This window comes from Phocoena sinus, chromosome 7 (assembly GCF_008692025.1).
Source record: "Phocoena sinus isolate mPhoSin1 chromosome 7, mPhoSin1.pri, whole genome shotgun sequence".
NCBI lineage: Eukaryota > Metazoa > Chordata > Mammalia > Artiodactyla > Phocoenidae > Phocoena > Phocoena sinus.
The window spans coordinates 19040504-19059908 of NC_045769.1; the positions used below are offsets into that span (position 1 = coordinate 19040504).

A 19405-nucleotide genomic window follows, 5' to 3' on the forward strand; every position below is an offset into this window, starting at 1 on the left:
GGAAGCCCAAGCTAGTTACATGGAGAGGAGGCCACTGGAGAAGCTCTGGGGCACTAGAGGTATGTGAGTGAAGCATCTGGGACTGTCCATTCCAGCCGAACCACCAGCAGAATTAGCCAAGTGAATGACCAGAGCCAATAGTTCTCTCATAAGGAGCAGAACCATGCAGCTGAGTCCTGACAAATTCCTGACCTAAAGGATCATGGGAAGTAGTTACTTTGGGGTTGTTTGTTATGCAGCAAGGGATAACTGAAACAGAATGATATTCCCATTGCATAGGTAAAGAAACCGAGGCTAACATGGCCTATACTGTAGACTCGTAAGCAGCAGCGCTAGTTTCCAACCCAGAGTGTCTGAATCTAACGCTCATGCTTCGCCCTGCATACCTTGATGGGAGAGTCGTTCCCCACTGCAGTATTTGTACTGTGGGAAAATTGGGGGCTCTGAATCCCAGCCATTGGGCTACACCCTCTCTCATTCTCTCTGGAGTTAGATGGAGGCCTGAGGCCCAGTTCTGGCGAACCCAGAACCCCAAATCTTTCTTCTGTCCCTTTACCCTCACCATCAGCTTTCTGAGAGGAATCAGAAAGAAGGAAATGTGATTGGATGCCAAGAGAAACTTTGGGACCACTTCGCTTCATCTCCCTCTAAGCGTGATTGGAAATGCCATTCTGGGCAGTCTTTTCAATGTGAATGGGGGTGAAGTTAGTTTTGATGGTAACAAAATCTGATGTTGCTAATAACATTTTCATCACATTCTACAGTTTATAAAGTGCTTTAATCCTATGAGTTTGGGTGGCCCTAAAAGTCTACCCTCGAATTCCCCAGGGGCCACAGAAACAGAAAGATAAAGGTGTCCCCACACCCCCGCCCCAAAATTAGGACAAGGGCTGTGGTGAGAACTGAGTACACCACCGGAGGTTCTGGTCCTCTTTCTCTAGACCCTCTCAGTCTGCTCCTTTAAAGAGGCATCCTAGTTCTCCCCCAGCCTGCAGATTCAAGCCCTAGATGTGTACTAGAGAGAACAAGAAGAATGCCAAGGGAGAGCTTTGGTAATCTTCGTTGCCAGAAGAGCCCAGTTCGGTAGGGGGAAGATAGGGAACCAGGGTGATGACCCCTGAGAGGCTAGTTCTATCACAACCATCTCCCTTTACTCACTCCTTTCAGAGCCTGTCCCCATGGCAGCCCTCCTCCAAACTATGGGCCCAGTCCTATTGATTTAAATATTTTTATTGATACTAAATGCACCCACTCACCCCATGGCCAGCAGTTCTGTGGAGCCCCGCATCCCGAGGCCTAGCAACTGGCTCTTTGGTTTCTATCTGGGGGCCAAGGAGAGAGAAGGTCTCCCCCAGAAGCCCCCGGGAGCGCCCCTTGGAGGCTTCTCCGGTGCCCTGGGCCTTGATGAGCGGGCGTATATCTCAAGCCCCAGCGCCTCACAGTTTCCAGAGAGGCCTGGGAGATGGACTTTCCCAGGGGAAAGTTGGCAACGCCCCCTGCTGGCGCCCAGAGGTCCCGCAGGTGCCGAGAGGCGGCTCTGCGCGCAGTCTGGGGAGCCGGGCGATGGGTCAGAGGCAGAGGCTGAGTTCCTTGCGCACGCGGCAGCGGTGGCACTGCACCACGCAGCACCAGTGGAAGCGGCACAGACAGTTCTCCTCGAGCTGCACGCTCTCCTGGCGGTGGCCGCGGCCGCAGCACAGCAGGTCGCAGCCACTGAGGTCCGGGGCACTGCTGTTGCAGGCGCGGCCGCGCGTGCCCGGCGAACCGGTGCGCCGGTTGGGGGCGCAGAAGTCGGGCGAGTCGGCGGCGTATAGTAGGTCAGCGCGGCCAGGCGGCTTGAGCGTGCGGACGGCGGGCAGCAGAGCCTTGCCGTCGTTGGTGCCCATGACACGCGAGGCGCCGTGGAAGCGCTCGAGCAGCCGCGCGCCCACCTCGCGGAACGGGGGCAACTTCTGCCAGCAGGTGCGCAGCGCGCATGAGCCCGACAGGCCATGGCACTTGCATTCTGTCCGCGTGTGGCTCCGCACGGCCTGCGGGGAGCAGAGGCGCGGGCGGATGGAGACAGATCCGGAAGGCGGGACGCGGCGAGGCCCAGAAGACCGACAGAAAATAAGATGGGGAGGGTGGTGGATGAAAGAAAGAAAAGAGCAGAGACCAAAAACAAACAAACAAAACAGGAGAGCGCAAAGTGGGGAGGAGGAAATCAAGGGCCCCACAGCCCGGAGAGGAGGAGGAAGAATGATGGAGAAGTAGGAGAAGTGGGGAGTGGGGGTCACTATGCAGTGTAGAGGTTCCAGGATCCAAAGCCAGGGAATGGGGGAGAAAGCATAATGGACAGCAGGGGAGAGATTCTCCCTGGAGGGAGGCGGGTGGGGAAGGTGGCAGCTTCGCACCCTATTCCTCCTGCCAGGGCAACCCCCTCATTCCTGCTCCTCAGGGCCCCAGGCAGAGCAGGCCGCCTGGGCTCTGTCTCCGGCACCCCTCCCCAACCCTCTCCGACAGGTATGTGGGCCTGTCTGGACATTCCTCTCTGGTCCCCCTCTCACCCCCCTGCCCAGTGCCTCAGGCCGGAACCCTAGAAGACATAGGATGTGTGTGTGTGGGGGGGGTCCCTAGCACAACCTAGAACTGAGGCATACGGTACAGGAGGGCCCACTGTGGATGCACTACTGAGAACTGGAACCCAGGAGTCCTGCCCTTTATTTACTATTTATGTCTGAAGCTGGGGTCGAAGACTCACAACCCCACTAGGGATTTAAGGGGTCAGACGCCCCAGGAAGATCATTTCCAGAAGCTCAGAGTCCAGGGGCCAACCTGATCTACAGACCTGTACATCTCCCTCCGGCTCCCAGGCCCCTTCTCTTTCCCCCCATCGCCTCCTGTAAACATCTGACTCAGACTGCTTCTAGTCCCTAAACAGGAGCTCATGGGACCCTCATCATCATAGAGGGAAGGGGAGAGGCTGCCAGGGCTCTGGACAGGGGCAGGTCTGGGATTGCTGGGCAGCCAGTTAAGTGCCCAGATTCAGTCACAGCTTTCCGGCTTCTGCCTGACCCCCTTCTACCATCAGGATCTACTTCTCGTTCTTCTCTCCTTTCCAAGCCCATTTTCCCTTGGACCTGTTTAGTCCATTTCCAGGCCTCCCCCACTTCTCCCGGCTCCCCTACCTCCAGACCCCATACCTTTACCTCGCCTCTATCCTTTCTTTCATCCCCAGCCTTTGTCTCCCTCCTCTGCCCCTGCCCTGGCAGCCAGCTCCCTACCTACCCCAAACTTTGCCCCACATGTCCTGTCTCAGAGCTATGTCCTCCCTACCTTAGGTCCCTAAAGGCCCTGGGTCCTCTTCCCTGGGTGTCTCCTCCCTACCCTGCCCACTGGGCCATCAGCCCCAGGCCCTCCCAGGCCCCCCAAGTAACTCCCTCTTCTAGGCTGGCCACTTCCCCTCCCACATGCCCATCCAGGCCCCCAGCCAATCTTCCCAAGTGGTCCCCATGGCCATGCTGGCTCCCCTGCACACATTAACGAACTCCTACACTGCATACCCTCACTCACACCCTCACTTCCCCACACCCTTCCGCAAACTCAGTCCTCCGCACATACCACACTCTCCCACATCCTTTCAAAGCTGCCCACATTCACACATTTCCACACGCATTTCCACACACACACAGCCTTACACATCCTGCCCAGACTCACCAGCCGGCCCGCCTCGTTGTTGTGAAGTTGCACCAACGCACGGATGTCTCCGCGTCCCCGCTTGTGCTGCGCGTCCATAAAGAGCCTCGACTTCTCATCCCCGAAGTCCACGTCGTCGCCGCAGCCTCCCCACTCCCAGGCGGCGCTGCCGTCGGGGGAGCCCGCGGGGCCCGGGGGCCCAGGGGTACCTGGCAGGCCGGGGGGACGGGGCGGGGCCCGGCCGCGGGGCGCCTGGCAGCCACACTGCAGCAGCTCGCCCATGGAGCAGGCCTGCGTGACGGCGTGGCTGGCGCCCGCGGCCGTTATGGCAAACACGAAGGCTGTCTCCCGGATGTCTGCGGGGGCGGGGAGGGGCAGTCAGACAGCAGGACCAAAGCTGGGTACTGGGGGAATGCGGTGGGCCAGGCAGTGTGATGAGGGGTCGGGAGACAGGATCAGGGCAGGGTGCCCTTTGAACCGTGGGAGAAGTGGGGCTCAGGCAGCCTACCCAAACCTCCACCCTCTCCTCTGACCCCCCAGCGAAGAGAAAGCAGCCCCCTCCTGGTCTCCTCCCCACACTGACCCTGCTGCAGGATGCGCCCGAAGGCCTTGCTGTGGCTGGAGCAGTTCCAGCGGCGGAAGCGGAACTGGAACTGGCATTCTCGAACCCCTAGCCGGGCGCCCCGCGCTAGCTCGGCTACAACTTCTGGCTCGGCCTGGCACAACTCAGCCTGCCGCCCTGCTAGCCGCCGTGCCTTCCTGCAGATGCTGGTAGGGTCCATGACCAAGGGGCTGCCCACGGCCCTGGGAAGCAAAGAACAGCAGATCAGGGGTGTAACTCAAAGAGCTTGGGTGAGGGGGAGGGAGACCAGCCCTGCCCAGCCCACAGCCAGGAGCTGCGACATGCCTCTTCACCCACCAGCTCCCCACAACTGAAATTCAGATTATCCTGTCTGGTTCTCTTACTATTCCATTTGTGTGTCCCCTCTTAATTAGGTTCTAGACTGAAATTGCTATAGAGCAAGGATTCAGTATTAACCCTCTGTGTACATCTTCATGAATAAATCCTTATAGGAATTTGACTCAAAGTGAAGGCACCTGGCACCAGGTAGGCCACAGTTAAAATTCAACAGGCCTAGCCCAAAAGGGAGACAAGGAGGAAATTAACCGAAGAAAGATCAAGAAGGCTGTCAAAGAAAAGAAAGTATATATCATAAAGAGATACCAAAGAAAAGTAGACAGTGACAGAGAAGGATCTGGTCTTAGTGGACCACAAGCTGGAAATGTGTCAGCTGATCAGCTCTGATGCTAGAAAAGTAGTGGCAATCCCAGAGATATAGAAAGACACAGGATGTTAGAGTGGCTAGGGAATGGAGCCTCTGAGGAAAGTCGTACCTTCTCTCTAGCCCAGATTTCTCTTTCTGTCAAATAGGAAGGTGAAGCTTTGATCTCTAAAGTGGGCCCTCCCGCCCTGATATCCCCTGTTTCCCTGAACAGGAGAGCAGGAGGAAGGAACTGGGGACTGAGTCTCTGAAGCATTGTTGTAAAGTAAGTGACACTGACCCTTCTCCTGCTCCAGGGTCTGTGACCTTTTCAGAGCAGGATGGCAGCAAGACAAGCTTTTGGTTGCCATACACCATACCCCTGAAGGTTATACTGGCTAGGTACTGACACCCAGGTGGAACCACTTTAATTGGATTGCTCTTATTTGAGCATTTGGGGGCTGAGGGTAATTTGAAGCCACTCAAAAATCCTTTAGCGGAAGGCAGAATAAAATTTTGGGTGGGGAGAAGCAGCACCAAGAGATGGAAAATGATGAGGAAAATGCTGGTGGATAGGTGCCAAAGGTCAAGATGGCCTACTTTCAGTTTAGCCTTCGTGTGCATCCGCCCCACTGTCCCCATTTGCTCTGTAGGTACGTGCTGACTAGGCACGTTCTGGCCCCAGAGCAAGGAGATGTAATGGGCTTAAGTAGCAGCAGGAGGAATTTAGGTCTTAAGCTGGAACTTCTCAACACGGAGGAGTGAGATGTTTGAAGGTGTGGCTGCAGGAAGATGTGTAAGCTCAGTCCTTTAAGATCTCCTACCACCCCCTGTGACACACACACACCACCACCCTATCAGGTTATTGTCATCACCCCTACCCAAGTAGTCCAGGAGCCAAGGTTCTCTCCTCAGTGGACAGACTTATAGTCCAGACCTTTCTTCCTCCATGCTTAGGACCTGCCCATCACTGCGTTCCAACTGTAGCCTGGGAAGGTCCAGCCCCAACCCTGTCCTTACCTGTCTCTCTCTCTCTCTCTCTCTCTCTCTCTCTCTCTCTCTCTCTCTCTCCTTCCCCCTTCCACCTACTTATCCCACTTCATTACAAAAAGGATTGGGGGGCAGCTTCCAGCATGGTTGTACAAGGTCGGCAGATAAGACTATGGAGCAAGCACGTTGAGAGTTAGGACTGTCATTTTCTTTTGTCTCCCACAGCAGATTTTTGGCTACTTAATTTGTATTCCCCCCTCCCATTTTTTAATGAAAATTTGAACATTATGAGCAATTACTATAATACTACAATGAATACCATTTAATACATGTTTTTGAATGAATGAATGAGCCATCTAAGGAGAAGGTCCTCACTTGAGCCCAGGCCCCTGTCCACATGTGGTTTCATGACTCCTAATTAGCTTCCTCAGACATTTTCTTTTTCCCCCGCCGCATTCAGAGGCAGGGAAGCGGGCCTGCCCACAGCTGTCCAGCTCCTCTTCTGCCACCTGCATGTCCAGAACTCCACCTGGGAGTCTGGGGCCCTGCAAACCCATCTTCCCCGCCCCACCCCCATGCCGCTAAGTTCCCCACTCTCCCCTCCCCAATCCTGCCCTCTGCTAACTCCCTGCTTTCCCAAGGCTGACCGGCCTTATCTTCCCAAGGTTACTCTACCCTATCTGTCTCCTCTCCCTCCTCCTGCACTAGGAAAGCAGGAGACGGTGTGGGTACACAGGCAAGAGAGGGAAACACCTCTTGACCTTGTCTTTTTCCCAGGAGCTTGAGATAGGAGAGGAAGCGAGAGGAGCATGAGAGGCAGGGCCCTCCAGGAGGTGGGGCTGGCTGGCCCTTCACAGCGTTGAGGGGCTGCCCCAGAGTCGGTTTCTGGTCCGGGTCTGGCTCCCCAGGCTGGCTGGCTGCCTGGGAACTAGGCTTGTTTACAAGCCAGTCAGGAGGAGGGATGGGCAATAGTAGCGGCTAGAACCCCAAGGGACTAGCTTGTCCCCTGCCCTCCTGTCCTCACTCCCATCTTCAATCACAGGAAAGGAAACTCTGAAGGGGATGGCAGAGGAGCACTGGGCAAAACAACAGGCCTCGCTTTTGTACCCTGGTCTCTGTCAGCTCTGGGTGAGCTGAGCCACTCTGGGCAAATCAGTTCCCTCTCTGGGCTTCAGAAAAATGAGGAGTTGGCGAGAGAGGCTTGAATATCCCGTCTAACTTTAACACCATCTTTAAGAGCATCAAGAAAGAACTCCCCCATCTCCCTTCTTCCTTTACCCTCCTTCCTTCCCTTCTGCTTCCTTAGGGAATGAACTCTGCTGTCGGGGCCTCTGAGTTAGCATCCGTCTGAGATCAGCCCAGAGAGGATGTGCCCGTTTGGGAGCATCTGCGTGTTTGGAGTGGGGGCGGTGACGGGAGCACAGTGGTGGTAGGAAATATATAATATATAACATGTAGGATCTGAGATCCTAAACAAATAGTCACTCCAGCATAGAAAAAACAAGACTAGCCCTAAAAGAAATCAGTATGTAGACAAGATGGGACAAGCCTGGGTTTGGCCATTCTAGCTGGCACGGCCTGTGCCAAGATCTCCCTCCCAGGGACCTTGGTCAGGGGGCAGCCAGTTCCTACTGACAACATCTGTAGATCTAAGCCTTGGAGGCCTGGGTTTCTGGCCTAACTTACCTTTCCATCCCTGGATTCAGAGGGCGGAAGAGAATGTCAGAGATACTCTAGTCCAGCTCCACCCACGTCACACTTATTGTACAGGTGAGCACGGTGAGAAGAGAGGTGACTGACCCTGGCCACTCAGTGGAGGGATCCCCGCTGTGAGAAATTTAGGTGAATATTTTAAAAACCAAAGGGACTGGAGGAAGCGGCCACCTGTGGTCTTCGGATACCCCGTGTGGCCTCGCATGCCATCCTCCACATAGCCCTTACTCTGAGCAGGGTTGGCTAACTCAGAGCCGCCCCTCGCCACCCCTAAGTCATCAAAATCTCACCCAGCATCTCTCCAAACTCGCCTCAGATCCCACCTGCTCTAAGGAGCCTCCCCTGGGCCCCAGCCCTCACTGACCTTCCCGACTTGCATCGCTCCAAGTGGCACTCATTTGGGGGGGGGGTTGTTATGCTGCGAGGGGCATAATTATTTTGTCATGTTTTCTTGTCCTTTCTCTCCAATTAGATATGAACTCACTCGAGACAAGGCCCTCAGGAAGAAGTAAACGTCATCAGCAGAACACACTCAGGGGTTTGAAGATCCATCGGACTTGGGTGTGTATCTGGGCTCTGCCATTTGCTGGTTCTATGATGTCAGCAAGTCCCGAGCAAGGGAAGCTGGCACTTATCATTGGTGGAATGGATGATGAAACTTAACCTTCTGAGCCTCAGTGTCGTCAACTGTAAAATGGAAATAAATAATACCTGCCTACTTCCCAGGTTACCTGTGAAAAGAGCCTGTCCAGAGAGTGGACTTCCACAAGTGTTTTGTCTTCCCATTCACACCCTTAATCACCTCCTGGGCCTGCACAGCGCACGGGCAATCAGGAGCGTTTGTGAATTCCTGAGAACATGCTTTTCTCCGACTCTCTGCCCTTACTTAGCCTGGATCCCAGTGTCTCCTCCTCCCCTGTCAGCCCAGCCCGTGGACCAGGAGCGCCCTCCAGGACCCCTCCCTTCCCCATGGAGCGCTCCTTGGTCGGTGGATTCTTGAGGCCGAGAGGACCACAGATCCTTCTGATGCCTGCTCCTCTGGTCTCACAGCCAGCCCCCAACTAGTTCCCCACGCTCCTTAGTCTGACCCTCACTCCCAAGAGCCAGCAGAGGGAGCCCTGAGCCCTGGGGCCGTGGGCGGGGGCTGCACAGGGGTGGGGGAGGTGGGTGGGGGAGAAGGGGCAGAAAAATGTTGCCTGACGGCTGAGGCAGCTGGGCCCGGGCCTGTGCCCGGCCCGCCTGTCCTGTCCTGCTCTGTCTAACTCGGTAATTACTGCTCCCCTCCCCCCGTCCCTCCCCACTCCCCGACCACCACATCAAAGCCAGTGATGCCCCAGCTCCATTAACCCCTGCCTCCCCACGGCCCCCCACCACCCCAGCCCAATCTGGTTCTCTCTGCCCTGTGCTGGGTGCTGCCCTTCCCACCTCCTCACACTTCTCTCCTCCTCATTGCTCTTGAAAGAGGCAGGGGCTTTTCCTGCCCTGAATGACTTCACTGCAGAAGAGGGCTTCCCATTGGTCAGGGCTGTGGGAGGCAAAGGCATGGACACAGTGACCATCCGCTGGATATGCGGGTGAGCATCCGTCATGTGCCTTCTGCTCTCCCACGCTGAGGTGGGGAGCACTGTGTGAGGGTGGGGATGGGGGAGCAGAAGGGGCCCGTGGAAGGCCCTGTACCCCTTTCCTGAGCCCCACAGCACACAAGGGTGCGGTACTCAGCAGGAGGTGGGCTCCCGGTCCCAGCCCTCAGCAACTTGCATTCTGGGGGGCCTTGGGCAAGTCACCTCCTGTCCCTGAGCTTTGGCTAGAGTTCTCACTGTAAGTGAGAAGATTGGACCAGATGATCTCTAAGTCCTTTCTAGATCTAATTTCTGGATTAAACAGAGGGCTCCGAGCTGGAGAAACCAGCCCAAGAGGCCAGGTGGAAAGTGGGTGAAGAACCCTCCCAGCGACCTTTCCCTCCCCGAGCTCCTCCTCAGGCAGTCCAGGGGAAGCACCCAAGATCTCACCCCCCCCACCCCCCGCCTGCCCCCCGCAGGAAGGAAGGCTCAGGCTAGAGGGCACCCTCTCCAGCCCCCAGGGGCCGGCTTCTGCGTTCCCCAGCGCCTCCTGCTCTGGCTGGCTGGGTGCCCTACTGCCAGCCTGACCGAGGCCTGGCTGCCCGCCCCACCCTCGCCTCATCCCCTCCACAGCTGGATTTCTCCATCAAAGTACACACTCTGGAATCCCCCTCACTGGGCCCTGGTGATCAAGCCTCCCGCTGACCTCCCCCCACCAACTCCTGGCTTCTGATGAGAACGGGGCAGGAGGGGGCTGCACCCCGCAGGAAATGTCACAGTGCCAGGACTCTGGTGGGCTCAGGGCATGCTCTGGCCTGGACCGAGCCAGCCTCCTTTTGCCCCTGCCCTTTTCTGCTCACAGCCCCATTGTCTCCCTCCAGGGGAAGCTGCCAAGGCGGGAGGCCTGGAGGGGGTGCTGGATGGCCACCCCACCCCCGCACCATCCTGAGTCTGTGGGGGCCAGCCACAGAAGTGCCTATGAAGGGTCGGGGCCCCAGAGGAAGAGGGGATGGGAAAGGGTGAGGGGGGTCACAACTGGAAATCTGGGGTGTCGGGAAGAAGCCTGGGTCCTTTCCCTGCTTCCCTGAGGGACCAGAGGTGAGGCTGTCCTAGGCGTCTGTTCCTGTTTCCATAGGGAAGGGAGGCAAGATGAGATGGGGGAAGGGAGTGAGACTGAGTGGTGCTTTTCCTAGTGGAACAAGGGGAGGGTTAGTTTCTTTCATAGAAACTATAAAACAGAAAGAGGAAAGAGGAAGGGAGAAGAAGGGAGATTGATCTGGGTATTCTGTGAGAGTGAGCTATTTTCTACATCCACTGATTGGAGGTATAAATAAAGATGGGTCGGACATTGAGAAGAACTTCCCGGGGGAGGATGGAAGGGGGGCAGGGAGCAGGATAGGAGAGATGGGAGCTGATGACCAGAACGGGATCTGTCAGGGCCAGAGCATAGGCTGGATGGCCTGGAGGCAGTAAGCTGGACAAGATGACCTCAAGAGAGCCTGGCCAGTGTCCTGGAATCTGGGATTCTGCAATTCACAAAGATATGGTTACAGATGGGAGAGAGACAGACAGAGGCCAGAGGCAGAGTTTAGAAAGCATGCATTGCATCGGAGAAGATGGGGGAGGGGGAAAGAAAGTGGAAGGGAAACTTCTCTGGGACCTGGAGCCAGGTCCCTGAGCCTATTCTAGGGCCTGGGCCGCTCTCCTCCAGAACCCTCCTTTCCTGACCAGGACAGTCCAGTCGCTCAGAGTTCCTGGGGTCCTGTCTCCTCCCAGCCTGGCTGCTGCTAGAATGTCAGCCTGGACTTCAGTGGGCTGCTGCGAGGCCAGCTGCTTTCCTGTCCACCACTAGAGCTCTGGCCTGGCTTCTCTGAGAAGCAGAGAGAAGAGGTCCAGCAAACCAGTCCTAGACATCAGGGAGCAGCCTAGAATCTCCTGGCCTGAAGAAGCTCTTACTTATGGTGAAGCCTCCAGGGTGGGGGGCAAGGAATGACAGGAGCCTCTCAGAAGCATCTGAGTGAGGCATTCGCCAGACACCTTATCATCCCAAGCCCTCACTCTTCACCCAGCTCTCCCTGCAGCTGTGGCCATGAAGGCCTCTGTGTTCTCCCACACCTGCCTTCCTCACCTCCTCCCCCACTCCCTGCTTTCCAGCTTCAGGGTCAGTCTCCAAGGGACCAAGTCTCTCTCCCTCTGGTGTGGCTCCCACCCAACAGCCCTTCCTAAACAAAGGAACCCCCATGGATACAAACCCCAGAAAGATGAACTCAGCAACACTCCATAAAACTGTCCCCAGCACCTTCAGTCTTCAGGGCCCTAAAGACAAACGCTTGGCCTTCCAGGAGCAGGGAAAAGAGACCCAAGAGGAGATGGTTGTCAGTAAAATGCATAACTGGCATAGTTGCCCAATGCATGGAGTGCAGTGGGAGCACAGAGAAGGCAAGGGAGGGAAGACAGAGAGACAGCTTCATGGAGGAAGTGGTATTTTTAACTGGAAGGATGAGAAAATTGGGACAAATGGGGCAGGGGGAAGGGAAGGCAACAGCCATCAGGGAGAGACCCCTGTCCCCATACCTTGAGGAAGGGCAAAGTTAGGAAAGGTGTGCATGGGGAACAAGAGATAGAGATCCCTTTACAAAATTTTGCTGGGGACCCTGGATTTTACATTTAAATTAATCCCCCTTTTCACCCATGGGGACTCTGGACAGAACCTGGGGTGTCGAGGAGGAGACTTACATTTAGCAGCACCTCCTAATGTCCAATTATGTTGTAGGTCATCCCACATAATCCTCCCATGGAACCTGCCAGCTAGGGGGACTGACTCCCTGTTCTACAGTTGAGACATCTGGGAGCAGGGAGAAGTGGCTTGCCCAAAGTCACAGGCTTAACAAATGGGGGAGGTTAGATCTCAGGTCCCTCTATTTCAAAGCTGCTACTGCATTATTCTAAGTGAGGATCAAAGGACGCATGTTCCCTAGGCAGGACCTCGGTCGTCCTCAGTTTGTCCCCTCAGCGACACCCTGAGGGACTTCTCTCCCACATCATGAAAGTGGGATGGTGGCCAGCAGCTCCCTGTGTGGGCATCCAGCTATCTTCCTAGAAGAGAAGGATCTGCCTGCCCCACCCCTTCTTCCAAATCCCGGGGTGGGAGAGGAGTGGAGGGTAGAGAATCCAGCCAGTGACATTGTGATATGCAAATAGACAAGACCTTGCCTTCTTACGATTGGCTGATGCACCAGCGGTATTGTCCAAGTCCCTCCTCTCTAAACACAACTATTCCGGGCGGGTCTTTGCTGCTCCTGAGACTGAGAAGGAAAAAAAAGTCTACGGGATCCGGATCTCTGAGCGGTCCCGGCCGGGCACCCACCTCCCCAGCCTCTGTCCACCTCCCAAGACTCAAAGTTCCCTCAACCTTAGCTGCCTAGGCGTCTGCTCTAGCTAGGGCCAAGTCGAGAGGCTAGGTCTGGGAAGACGTCCCCAACCCTTGGCTGGCCAGGCCTCCCTCCCTTCCTCCAGGACCCTCCACGGTTCCCAGTACGTCCCGAGCTGCACATTTTTTCACCCATGACCCCTACATATGGAAGGGCATAGGCTTGGGTCCCTTCCTGCCTTTCCTCCTCTTTGGTCGGGGAGGAGGAAGTAGAGAAAGCTAAGGTTCTGACTCGGTTTCCCCTTTACACTCCTTTTCCCGCCCCTACCGCCCACTCTGGAGGAGCCCAGACAGAAGCTGGTGGGTTTGTGGGCAAAGCAGGGCGGGGAAGAGGCAGCTGTTTGAGTCTTCCTGCCTGTGGCTTCCCACCTGGCTCCCCTCTTTTCCCCAAATCCAGCCCTCCTCCCCTAAATCCAAAGCCCTCCTCGCAGACTCTTTTATTCGGATCTCAGACTACAGATCTTGCCCGTCTCCCCGATGTCTTTCCTACCCATCTGCCAATTCCTTGGTGACCTGGGTTGGGCGCATAACCTGGGGTGGGACACAGGAGAAGGAAACACAGTAGAATGTAAGGGGGGAGCGGGGGTGTGTGGGCATATCTAAGTGGCAGTTCAGAAGTGCCCCTGGAGGAGGCTGGCAGGAGCGGCACGCACCTCCCCCTCACTTCTCCAGCTGCCCGGCGGCTGGGCTCTGCGCACAGGTAGAGCCCGGAGGCGGCAGGAGCGCAATTCAGAGCCCCACTATCGGTCCCGAGGTCCCCACCTTCGAGCTCCAGGAGCCCCGCGGGGACAGTCAGACGCAGTACTCACCACCACAGTCCGCCGACGTGCGCCGGACACAGGAGCAGCAGGAACAGCAGCCTCAGGCGGGAGGGCGCGGGCGGCTGCATCGTGACAGCTCTACCGCGGGCCGGGGCGGCCAGGGGACGAGGCTGCGGGGCCAGCCGGTGCGCGCGGGGGCCCGGGCTTCAGGGCGAGCGCGGCGACGGCGGCGGCGGCCGGGAGGCGATGGCTCCGGCGGCGGCGGCGGCGGCGGCGGCGGCGGCGGCGGGGGGGCCCATGCCGGGCGAGGAGGGCGCGGCGGAGGCGGAGAGCGGACGGGGCAGCCAGCGCCTGTGTCTCCTGCCGAGCTCGCTCGGGAGAAGAAATCAGAGCCGGGGGTGGGGGTGGGAGGGGAGCGGGGCCGGGGCGGGGGCGGGGGGCAGGGGGGCCGTGGGGGTGGCAGTTGCGACAGTCAGGCGACGGGACTCTCGGGAGGGAGCCGAGCGCCCCGGGGTGGCGGGCGCGGAGCTCAGCGGAGGGTGGGAGCGAGGTCCCGGGGCGGGGCCCGAGCGCGCTCGTGTCTGGGGGACCCGCCCGCCTCGCCCCCTCACCTCGCCTCTCACCGCCTGGGAGCCCCCGGCCGCCGCCCGGAGTCGGGGGCAAGGAGGGGCGGGGAAGTAGGGTGGAGAAGGGTTAGCGGGGGAAGGAAAAGGAGCTGAGGAATGGGGGACGGGCTGGAAGAGAGACGTTTGACAGGTTTGTTGACTGTAAAGAGAGAAAACTTCCCAGGAATGAGGGAGTTTGGGTTGGGGGGCGGTGCGGAGTGGGATGCTGGAGCGGGGGCCAGGAGAGGAAGTTGGCCCCGGGCGCTGGGTGCTCCGGCTAGGGGTGTCGAACTCGAAGGCGCGATGGGCACACTCCGGAGGGGTCACCTCTTACCGGACCCGGCTTCCGCGCCGCACGCCCCTCTTTCAGCCTTTCCCTGAGCACGGGAGGAAGCGCTAGGCCTCCACTCTCCTCCCCAGCCCCCGCCTCATCAGGCCCGAGTTCAGGGGAGGAGGTGCGGAGGGGAGAGGACACAGCAAGAAGAACCTCTTTATGGCCTGCGATCCAGCGCTCGCACGTGTAGGCGAGCGACAGAGTGGAGCTTGCAGACTTCCAAGAGAGTGAAGGGTCAGAACTCGCTGCAACCGGGCCTCGTGGGTCCGTGGGTCCCTGCCTCAGGCTGCTCCCCCCAACTTGGCCGGGGCCAGAGGGGGTGGGAGGGCCAGCTGCAGGTGAGATGGCGTTTATCTGATTCTCTAATGCCACAAAAATGTCTTTGATGCCCCTGGTCCCCTCCCCACGGGGGGGAGATCAAAGGCCCCGTGGGGAGGAAAGGACAGCTCCATTCATCACACCAAGCGGGCTGGCAGGGAGCTGTAGTCCCTGCTCCTCCTTCTGGCCCCGTGTGCCCCAGGGGTGCCGAGGGACAGGTGGTGCAGGACATTCCACAGCAAAGGCCAGTCTCCCTACCACCGCTACCCAGAGCAGCCATCAAGCTGTAAGGGTGCTCCTGGGAGGAGAGGACAGACAGACGACCTCAAGCCCGTGTGGCAGAAACTTCAGGCACCTAGAGGAAAGCTCCTGGTCTTCTGGAATGGAAGGGGCGGGGAGCACCTGAACTTGGGGAATGAGGCCACTGCCCAAGGAAATAAGAGGAACACCCTGGTGAGCAGAGAGAAGGCAAGGTTCCGAGTGTGGGCACAAGTGGATCACGATGGGCTGGGGTTGCAATAAAAGACCACAGATGCCTATCCCAGGGGAGGAGGCAGATCTGGGAAAGGAAGGATGAGCAAGTGGAGAAGAGAAAGGAAATGGAGAAACATTGGCCCAGGCACATAGGGAAGCCCCTGGGTTTGCTGGGAGCCCCACCCCAGGGCCCTGGTGTCCAGGTTGAGTCAGTCTAATTCCTTGTACTGGGTACTGAGAGTTCTGGTCAGGGTGCTGGAGCGTTCTAGAGAAGGGGGCTAGTGGCTGAGGGAGATAGCCAGGCGGGCATGGCCCAAGTGCAGCCCCTCCCATTTTAGCCCTTAAGAGCATCCAGACGCCATACACAGCCCCTGCACCTCTTAATTTTATACACAGTTGCTGTTGCTGCAGGGCAGTGCCAACTCCAGACCCTGCACCCTCAATGACATGCCCAGGTTGGGCACACACTCAGGCCAGATGGTGCTGAACAGGCGGCTGGAGGGCTCTGGGGGTCCCTGGAGGATGCAGGTGGCCAACGACCAACCCCCTGGGGACCACTGCCTGGGTTCTGAGCCCCCTGCCCCCCTCCCGGTCCCCCGCCCCCACCCTGCTACTGTTATTGTAGATTATGAAATGCTCTCCCTATCCTGCATTCTTCTCCGAGGCAAGAATTTTAATGTATTTGTCTTTGTCATCAGGGGACCAGGGCTCTGGGACCGCCCTGCCTCTGCCTGAGGAGGGATCGCCCCAAATCCAGTCCCTGCTGCCTCCAGACCCCGGCCTCTCTCCATTACCACCCCCTCATGCCCTAGCCCTGTCCCTCCCCTCCCCCTCCTAAGACATGGTCTCTCTGTGGGGTGGATAAAAATGATGTTATTGAAACAACAGAATTGGGAGCAGTGGCAGGGAGCAGGGATCAGCTCAGGAAACTGGGGCGTTTGCCAAGAAGCCTTCTCCCCCGCAGGCAGCCTTTCTGCCCCCACCCCCCACCTTTCCTACAAACAGACGCAGAAGGCCCCACCCCTCCGGCAGTACTCTCTCTGGCCAGACCTTGTAGCATATTTGGCCATATCTGGACTCCCCAAGCCCTCGTGCTCCCCCCACCAATGCACCCCTGAATCCCATTCCAGAGTCAGCCGGCCCAGTAGTGCCTGCAGAAGCACTGAGGCAGGGGAGGGGTGGGCTGCAGTCAGTGATGGGCAGGCCTCCCGAAGCCCCAGTTCCCAGGGCCCCTGTCCCAAGGGCAACCTTGCCTCTGCCCACTGCCTTCTGCCTTCTCTGCGCCCCATCGAGGGGTTGGCTGGCCTATGGTCAGAGCTAGAGCAATGACTTCTGCCCTTAAGCCCTCAAACCTTCAGAGAGATGAGTTCAGATGTTCCTGAGGCTTCAGTCCATCACTGTCACTTTAGAAGACCCTCCACAGAGCAGGGCTGGGAAACTAGGAGATGGAGCCAGAGACATACAAAGACAGATCAAGATGCATGCATACGCATGCCCACTCGTACACACCCACAGCTGGGCACAGACTGCCAGATACCCCACAGAAACCACAGGACTCCCTCACCTCTCCTAGACAATGCTGGGTAACTTTCACCCACAGGTTTGGATGGACACACAGGTGGGCTGGCTCAGGCTGAGACACATGCCTGCTTCCCTGGAGATCACATGCACACACAAACGCACACACACATCACCTCTGCAGCATGAATGGGATGGTGCCACTCTGATCCCTCTCTCTCTGTCCTCTGGGCCCCCTCCACCTCTTCCCCCATCTCTCTGCCTTAGGTCTAGGCCTTGTCGCAAAAGAGAGGTGGGGAAGGAGAGACAGGGGTGTCTGGCTGCGGGGTTGGAGAGGAAGGAGGGGCAGAGGTGGGGACTGTGGAGAGGGAGAGAGGCAGCTGGAGACAGATAACATCAGAATCGCTGCAGGGGAAAGCAGAGCCCTCTGTCTGTCGGATTCTCTCTCTCACTGTCTTTCTGTGTGTCTTTTCACGTCTCTCCCATCTCCATAATTCGGTCTCTATTTGTGTCTGTCTCTAAATCACTTTCTCTGTTTCTTTGTTTCTCAGAATGACTGAAGCTGCAGGAGCCCAGGAATTTGGGCCTGTGACCCTTCCCCTCCCAATCACCTCCCTCTCTCTGTCCCTCCCACCATCATCCCTCCCTCCCTCCTTCCCCAGCAATGGGACCTAGCTCTCATTCCTTCAGGGTGGTGACTGGACTTGAGAATTCCTCAGGGCACTAGGTCTCTGGGTCCCAGGAGAACAGAGAGAGGAAAGGCCAGTCCTCTAGAGAGACAGAGGGAAGAAAAAAGATAGAAAAAAGAGAGAATCACTTTCCTCACCCTTCTGAATCCCAGATGCTCTACTCCAGCTTTTCGCAGCCCACCTGAAATCATGAGAATGTGCCTTTCCAGCCCAGAGTGGGAACTCAAATGCCTGGTTCCCAGCTTTAACCAGTCTTTCCCTGTCTTGCAGGTCAGGTTTCCCTGAGATTCCCTCTGGGTCTTTATCCAAGGGACCCCCCCCACCCCAGGACCTGGTTCCCCACAGAGCCCACCGGCCTCACATCTTCCACATCTCTCAGCCCTATCCACGCACCCAGCCTTCCCATCACCCCATCAGTCAAAGGGAAAAGGAACCCAGGGGAGCTGGAAAGAGGGGGAGTGGGGAGCAGGGGCTGAGAAGGAGGGGCTGCTGCTCGCCCACCAGAACTGGGCTGGGGGGAAGCCAGGGAACATTTGTTTCCACTTAGCTCAGCCCCAGTGGCCCCGAGCGGGAGTGGTTGGGCCCAGGAGCCTCTCCAGCCATCCCCATCCAGGCCTGGCTCCTGCATTGGAAGAACCCTGGCATGGCCTCGGGGGTTCTGGAGACAAGTCCCCGTCCTCTTCTCACTGCGTCATTCTTCTCCAGGTCACACCACCTATCCCCACTGTTTCAGCCCTCACCTCTCAGGGAATCAGGCCTCCTCCGTCCAGGTCTCCAGACCCAGACCCTTTCCTAATTGTGGTGTCTGCTGCCTATCTCTCCCTGGACAGCAGTCAACAATTTTTTAATCAAACACATACTATGTGCCAGGCACCTGGCTAGACAGCAGAGAGACAACGGTGAGCAAAAGCAAACATAACCCTCACCCTCGTCGGGCTGATGGTCATTAATCATATCACGTCACAGACAAGTGGAAAAATCACAACCTTGACCTGTGCTGCAGAGGAGAAGGGAGCGCACAGCGAGAGGCTCAAGCAGGAGGGTTGATCAAATCCGGGAAGGTGGAGAAGGCCCCTCTGAAGAGGGAACCCTCCAAGTGAGATACAAAAATAAGTTGGGGTTAACTGGGAGATACAGGGAAGGAAGAGCATTTCTAGCAGAGGGAACAGCCTTGTGAAAGCCCTGCAGGGATCTGGAGAAGGCAGGAGGGTGGGGGAAGGGGGCTGTTCTCTTTTGAGGGCACATGGAGTGGGATGGCTGGCAAGGTGCTGCCTCCTTTCACGGTAGTTGCTTTCAAGAGTGTTCAATTGTACATTTGTTCTATGTTCTTTCCTATGTTATCTTAATAAAATGTTTTTTTTTAAAGCAATAGGAAGCAGTGGAGATTTCACTGGGACAGTGAGTGACATGGTCGCTTCTACATTTCGAAAAGATGACTCTGGCCACAGTGTGAAGAGGAGGTAGGAGAGGGGCCAGAGTGGAAGGAGGAAGATTGGTTAGGAGACTCTGCAGTGGCTCTAAGTGGCCCAGAAAAGCCTCTGTAGCTTCCACCTGCGTCAATGGCAGAGGCGAGGAAAGAAGCAGACAGCACTGACCACTGTGGAGGAAGTAGGGTCAATGGACTTGTGGAGAGGTTGGAAATGGGGTGAGGAAGAGGGAGGTGGCAAAGAAGCCTCTGGGATTTTAACTGGCCCAACAGGATGAATGGTGGTGCGTCCACTCAGTCAAGGAATGCCGGAAGAGGACCAGCATTAGGCAAGGTTCAGTGGGGAAATTCGGGACGTGAATTAAAGATGCTTTCCAAACATTCATAAGGAACTGTCGAGGAGGCAGTTGGATGTATGGGTCTGGAGCTCAGAGGGGAGGCCGGGGCTGAGTCATCCTGGGATAGGGTGTAATTAAGCCGAGAGCAGGCCGAGATCGCCCAGGGGAGAGTGCAGAGTGAGAGCAGCCTTCTTGAAGTCATGTTTCATGGCTGGATGAAGGGGAAGAAGCTGCAAAGCAGACTGAGGAGGAGCCACAGAGGCAGGAGGGGGAAAGGAGCGCTGTGCTTTCACAGAAGCCAAGGAAAGAGAGC

The 19405-nt window shown here is 57.1% G+C and overlaps 1 protein-coding gene across 1 annotated transcript; it reads right to left on the reverse strand.

The window, feature by feature from the left end:
- Positions 1-1214: 1214 nt before the first annotated feature.
- On the reverse strand, positions 1215-13612 carry WNT6 (Wnt family member 6). The gene is made up of 4 exons (XM_032637922.1): positions 13439-13612; positions 4259-4479; positions 3697-4031; positions 1215-2030 (listed from the first exon to the last, which is right to left on the reverse strand). The coding sequence occupies exons 1-4, from the start codon at positions 13516-13518 to the stop codon at positions 1569-1571; spliced, it is 1098 nt and encodes a 365-aa protein (XP_032493813.1). The 5' UTR covers positions 13519-13612; the 3' UTR covers positions 1215-1568.
- Positions 13613-19405: the final 5793 nt, after the last annotated feature.

Excerpts from the sequence above, each read along its gene's own strand:
- WNT6 (XM_032637922.1), bottom strand. The coding sequence starts at position 13,518 with ATGCAGCCGCCCGCGCCCTCCCGCCTGAGGCTGCTGTTCCTGCTGCTC. Across the intron at positions 4,032-4,258 it reads CGGGCGCATCCTGCAGCAGG|ACATCCGGGAGACAGCCTTC; the intron begins GTCAGTGTGGGG and ends CCGCCCCCGCAG. Across the intron at positions 2,031-3,696 it reads ACAACGAGGCGGGCCGGCTG|GCCGTGCGGAGCCACACGCG; the intron begins GTGAGTCTGGGC and ends TGCTCCCCGCAG.